At 36.9% G+C, this 6,621-nt stretch overlaps 1 protein-coding gene across 1 annotated transcript; it reads right to left on the bottom strand.

Moving 5' to 3' along the window:
- Positions 1-4,394: 4,394 nt before the first annotated feature.
- On the bottom strand, positions 4,395-5,339 carry LOC102823619 (olfactory receptor 2AG1-like). Its single transcript, XM_006870299.1, has one exon. It carries the CDS (start codon positions 5,337-5,339, stop codon positions 4,395-4,397), a length of 945 nt encoding a protein of 314 aa, XP_006870361.1.
- Positions 5,340-6,621: the final 1,282 nt, after the last annotated feature.

Genomic DNA, 6,621 nt, shown 5'->3' with positions numbered 1-6,621 from the left:
ATGGTTAGTTTCCAAAGACCAGGTCATTAAGAAAGGCAGTGTTATGCAAAAATGAAGGGTGACCACATCAGATTACAATATGGAGGATGACTGCATCATTACATAGCTGCCAAATCACATCGTTACATAACTGAGAAATTACATTATTACATAACTGAGAAATTGCATCACTCCACTTGTAACCTTAACCGTCAGAGCCAGTATTAGTGTCACTTCATACCTCTGCATCTGTTACTGCTAGATCTACATTGTTAACAAAGTATTTGGATAATACATTTTTTTTTTACTATTATTCTAAATGGAAAATATCAGAGAATCAACTGACATCAAGTAGATTCCAACTCATAGAAACCTGTACGGTAGAGTAGAATTGCTCCATAGGGTTTCTAAGGCTGTATATATTTATGGAAGTACACTTCCCTGTCTTTCTCTTGCAAAGCAGTTGCTGTGTTCAAATGACAGACCTTGTTACTAGCAACACAGTGCTTAACCCAATGCACCACAAGTCTGTGTACACACACACACACACACACACACACACACACAATGGTGAGTCAAAAATTACCTGTACTCTAGTTATATGAAAACATCCTTCCATGCCCACAGTGATGACAATTTGAGCATGCATATGAAATGATCCTGTTTGATAGATGAGCAAATTCTGTCGCAAATCATTTGCAAACCAGTCATGGCTCTGCCTAAGAAATAATCCACAATAGACTTGGGTTTTGAAAAGTTTGTGCAAGATAGGTACTGAAACAACTCACAGAAACGTGTAAACAGAAGAGTTCGGACATCTGCAAACAAATTTTGGATTGATGATCAAAGGAAGGTAAAAGTTTTTTAAAAATTGTTACTAGTGACATGACATGGATTCCTCACTATGAGCCTGAGAATCAATGGCAGATTATGGAACAGAATCATCCTTAATCACCACAAACAAAAAGCTCAAAAGTTGACCATCAGCTGGAAAATTGATGTTTATAGTTTTCTGGGATTCTCAAGGGCCAATATTGGAACACTATCAGGAAAAAGCTTCAACAATTAACACTGCTTGTTACAGTGAGATGCTTACTGAAGAACTGAAACCCACACTTCAGATTCAAAGCAGAGGACTGCTATCCAAGGGTATTGTGATCTTGCATGACAATTCATGTCTACATAACTCTGCCCACACTGTTGATACTCTGCAAAAACTCCGTTTTGTTCTGATCTTGCAAAAACTCCCTATAGTCCTGATCTTGCTTCATCTGACATTACACTGTTGGTTTCTCTAAAAGCAGCATTTCAAGGATGAAGATTCACCTGTGGTGAAGAACTGAAGACAGTGGTGCATTCATGGCTGGTAGCTCAACCTAAACATTTTAAAAATAATGAATAGAAACCTTGTTGACAGATGGATGAAATGTATTGAAAACAAGTACATTATGTGAAAAAAAATGCTGTATTTGTCTTTGCTAAACGTTGATAAAAATAAATTCTACAGCCAGAGTGTGGATAAACTTTTTACTCACCCTAATATTATATCTAAGGAGCTCTGGTAGCGTAGTGGTTACGAATCGGGCTGCGAACCTTAAGGTCAGCAGTTCGAAACTATCAGCCGCTCCGCAGGAGAAAGATGAGGCTTTCTACTCCCGTAAAGATTTACACCCTTGGAAACCCTGTACAGGGTCGCTATGGGTCGGAACCGACTCGATGGTACTTCACAACAACAACAACAAATATTATATCTATCTATTTATATCTATCTATCTATCTATCTATCTATCTATCTATCTATCTATCTATGTATATACACACACACAAAGAGAGACTGACAAGCACCAGACTGCTAACAATAAGATCAGTGGTTCAAATCTACTAACCACTCATTGGAAACCCTATACAGGTTGTTATGAGTTGGAACTGACTCAATGAAATGTAACAACAACACACACACACATATGTGTGTGTGTTTATATATATATGTTTATATATATATATGGAGTCTGGTGGTGTAGTAGGTTAAGCACTGGGCTTCTAATGGCAAGATCAGCGATTAGATTCTACCAGCTGATCTGTGGGATTAAAGATCAGACTTTCTGCTCCTGTAAAGATGTATAGCCTTGGAAACCCACTATGGTCTGAACCAATTTGAGAGTCCACCATTACTACACACACACACACACACACACACACATAGATAGATATATAATAGACTTTAAATTCTTCCAAACACAGATAAAATATTCACAAATATTGACCATAGGTTAGGTTATAAGCATAATCTCAAAAATTTTCCATGAGATTGTTATAATACCAGCAGTGTACACATATAATTGGAGTCCTGGTGTGGCACTGTGGGTTAATATGCTGGAATGCAAAATGAGTTTGAACCACAAGTTCAGTGGTTCAAGCTTACCAGTCAATCCTTGGAAACCCTTTACAGGGTCGCTGTGGGTTGGAACTGACTTGATGGCTCTTAACAACAGCCACACATATAATTACCCCCAGGAAATAGAAATAAATAAGCTGGAGAGAACAAACAAAGATAGCAACTGGACTTTGCTTCATAAATTGTATTTTTAATCAGGTAAATATTTTGTAAATTATACAATAAAATCTTAAATTTAAAAAGCAATCTCAAATATTTGAAAGAGAAATGAAATCAATTAATCTAACTATGTATTCAGTTGGTGGTATAACCACAATTTTAATTTTAAATAACTTTGACTTCACATATTATAGTATATATGAGTGGAATACACCTAAAGGAAAAAAATTAATCTAAATCTCTTGCCAGTTGTCGTAATGGTCAAAAGAGCATTGGCATTTTTATTTTTCGATGTATGTATTTTAAGAAAAAAAAACAAAAACTGAATAGTATGTTGCTGGTATCAGGAACTGAATATTTGTATGGGAAAAAGAAGATCACTGAGGTTAAGTAATCCATTGAATTAGAAGTATCAGTATGAACTCATGATGTATTGAATTTGGTATGTCCATTTACAAAACCTAGAAACATTGGCCAGTTCTGTAGCAGTCAGCATCCTTAATGACCAGATTGTGATCTCTGCATAACATTTCTCTCCAAACAGAACCTGAGCTCTATGGGAAAATGGCTGATTGATGTGTAGGATAGGAAACATATAAAGTAGTCCTGGAACATCTTGCCATGCAACAGAACAAAGAAGCTACCAACATAAATATAAATAAATCAAAATGATTTAGGAGTAAAGTTCGAGAGACTCCCACTGGTCCAAGTCGAGACAATGAGAATGTTGGTATAATGGCAACTACAATTTTTTGAAATATATCAGATATGAATTTGTGATAATATGTTTTAAAGTGAAAAAAACCTCACTAGTAAACTTTGGATGATGCTAGGAAACCAACTCATTATTTTAATAATGGATAAAGGGAAAGATTCAAGCACTTATGTTGATTTTCTATAATATAACCAGAAGCAAACAGTGAAATGTTCCTCTTAATATATATAAGTTTTCCAACTAGTAGATAAGGGGTTCATGGAAAAAATTCCACTATTGTTAATTCCAATTCTGAAGCTCCTTTGCATAAAGAAGAAATAATAGAACATTACCACTTTGTAACTCCTAATTAAATAGTGGATTTAGAGTTACAAAACAAAGAAGGAGATAAACAGATATGTGCTGTTTAATGGAAATACATGCAGTACCATATAAGCTTTTCTTGGAAAGAAATAAAACTCCAATTTTATAAATCCTCTGCTTCTTACTATTGATTTGCACAAAAGAAAGGAGGTAGAGGTAAAAATCAAACAACACTAAAATAATGTAATGAACAAAATCCAAATTTGCAGACTCTTTATTTTTTATTTCTTAAAAAGATGTATATTATAACAACAATTGAAACCTAAAGAAGTAAAGGAAATCTATACATCTAGATACATCTGTTCAGAATAAAGAATCTCATGTTCTATGGCTACACTGTCACGGTAATAAAGAGATGAGAAACGAGAAACGTTGTCATTATGAACTAATAAAATCTAACATAAGTACCTTTGTTCAATATATTCTACTTATTTGTACTTCTTTGCTTTAGTTAAATGAAATTATACATATAAAAAATCTTTCTGACTTCCTGTGTGATTAGGGTTAGGATTATTGTAGGGAGAGAATAGTCAAGGAGGAAAATTAGATCATTGCTATCAGAATAAAAGGGAATTTCAACCAGATCCTGGGAAGTGGATCAAATGAATGAACACTTTGTTAGCTATAAAAACATAAAGCCAATAGAAACAAAACCATGTCTCTAAGGCCAAACTAGGACCTGTCTCTAGTGTGGTGAATTTCTAGGATTTTGAAAACGTGGGAGGTAAGAGCAGATACACACTTTGATCTAGAAGTTACAGAGCTACTGTGTAGCATTTCCATCTATAGTCTCTGGGTAGAGGTGCATCTTCCCAGTACTCTATGGAGAGCCCCCATTACCTCCTTGTTTCTCAGACTGTAGATTAGAGGGTTCAGAGTTGGAGTAATAATAGTGTAAAATACAGAGAGGATATTGTCCTGTTGGGGTCTGTGGTAATAACTCGGCAGGATATACATAAACATGGCAGCTCCATAGTACATTCCTACCACAGTTAGGTGAGAAGAGCACGTGACAAGGGCTTTCTGCCGTCCCTCACCTGAGGCCATGTGGAGGACAGCAACTAGGACAAATGTATATGAGGCAAGAATAGCAGCAAGGGGAGGCATAAGAAAGGCCACACCCATCACATACACCATGAGTTCATATCTTGATGTATCTGCACAGGCCAACTTCAGTAGAGGTGGGATCTCGCAGAGCAGGTGACTGATTTGCCGGGACATGCAGAAAGGGAAGTGCATAGTGTATGAGGTGTGTATCAGAGCATTTAAAGATGCCAGGATCCAGGATGTGGCTACCATAAGCCAACAGATCTTAGGTCTCATGAGGACCATGTAGTTCAGAGGATGACAAATGGCCACATACCTGTCATAGGCCATGAAGGCCAATAGGAGGTCCTCTGCACCACCAAGTGTGAGCACCATGAATATCTGAAATGCACAGCCCCCAAAGGAGATGGTGTTCTTCTTACGCAGATAATCCACGAGTATTTTAGGAGTAACAACGGATGTAAACAGAAGATCCATGAGAGACAGCTGACTGAGCAGAAGGTACATGGGCACATGTAGTCGAGCATCCATTGTGATAACCAGGAGCAGAAGGCAATTGCAAGTCAGAGCCAATATATACAGGATTCCAATGACAGCACAAAGCAAGTCAGGAGACCCACTGTCTTTCAAAATGTTCATCAAGATGAAGCCACTTCCCAAGGTGGAGTTCCAGAGCTCCATTCTTTGCGGTTTCTTCTATTAACTGAAATTGCACAAAATCTAGATGAGGTAGTTCTCATGTGGTCACTGAGGACTCTTTTGTGCTACAGTATAACAGCACTTGACCAACAAGATTTGATTACAGAGTTCATCATATCATATTATTCCATTAGTTAATTAACCCACTAAATATATGCTGATCACATATTGTTAACAGACAACATTTTTTCCTGATTCCTGTTTTCTTCAATGTGAAAGGTATCCCATTAATCCAGTCCTACCTCTTCTCTTATCCCTTACATTTTACTTTTAAGGACATATTGGATTTTTAGTACATATTGAATCTAAACCACCACCCATCTGACCTACCCAGATTTAGAACCAATTGTGAAAGAGAGCATTTTTTTCAGGCAAAATTTCACCTCTACTTTACATCTAGCAGAAATTGAAAAATGTGGCCAAATATATAAATGGGCAACTGATTTGCAAATACCAACCCCAAAGTGGACAAAATTGTCTTCTCAACTAAAGACAAAGAAGGGCAAGTCAGTACACACAACATAAAGAAGAACTAGGACAACAAGGAAACAGAAAACACAAATTTTGTCCATTGTATCTTCCTTCAAATGAGAGACATTTCTTACTGCTAATTGGAGTCCTGGTGTGGCGCTGTGGGCTAATGCAACAGACTGCAAAGTTGTTTGAACTGCAAGGTTGGTGGTTCAAGCTCACCAGTGGCTCCTTGGAAACCCTATATAGGGTCACTATGGGTCGAATTTGACTCAATGGCACTTAACAACAACAACAATTCGCCAATTAGAATATGCTCTTTTTCCAATCTTGGGAAGGAATGAGCAGAGAGTAAAAGCTAGTTATCTTACACTGATAATACATTGACATAAGAATTTTGGAAGAGAGAGAAGTATTCTCGTCCTTACCTATTCTTTAGATTTCAAGCAGAAAATATAACTTGCAGGGTATTAGCATGGTGGTGGTGGTGGTTGAGTGCCATGGAGTTGGTCCCAGCCTATAGTGTCCCTGTACACAGTTTCTGAGGCTATCAATCTTTATGGGAACAAAAAGTCTTATCTTGCTTCCACAGGTATTTATGTAATGGTACTCATGTAAGCCGTAAACATCCATTAATAATCAGAAACTGGAATATACGAAATGTGAATCTAAGAAATTTGGAAGTTATCAAAAATGAAATAGAATGCATGAAGACCGATATCCTAAGCAAAAATGCAAAGAAATAGACTGGTACTGGTTATTTTGAATCTAATCATCATATGGTTTACTATGC

Source organism: Chrysochloris asiatica, unplaced genomic scaffold (assembly GCF_000296735.1).
Source record: "Chrysochloris asiatica unplaced genomic scaffold, ChrAsi1.0 scaffold00140, whole genome shotgun sequence".
NCBI lineage: Eukaryota > Metazoa > Chordata > Mammalia > Afrosoricida > Chrysochloridae > Chrysochloris > Chrysochloris asiatica.
The sequence above is the reverse complement of the archived record's forward strand: the minus strand, read 5'-3'. Positions and strand labels throughout refer to the sequence as shown.

Bases quoted from the DNA above. Each gene is read 5' to 3' on its own strand.
- LOC102823619 (XM_006870299.1), bottom strand. From the start codon at position 5,339: ATGGAGCTCTGGAACTCCACCTTGGGAAGTGGCTTCATCTTGATGAAC.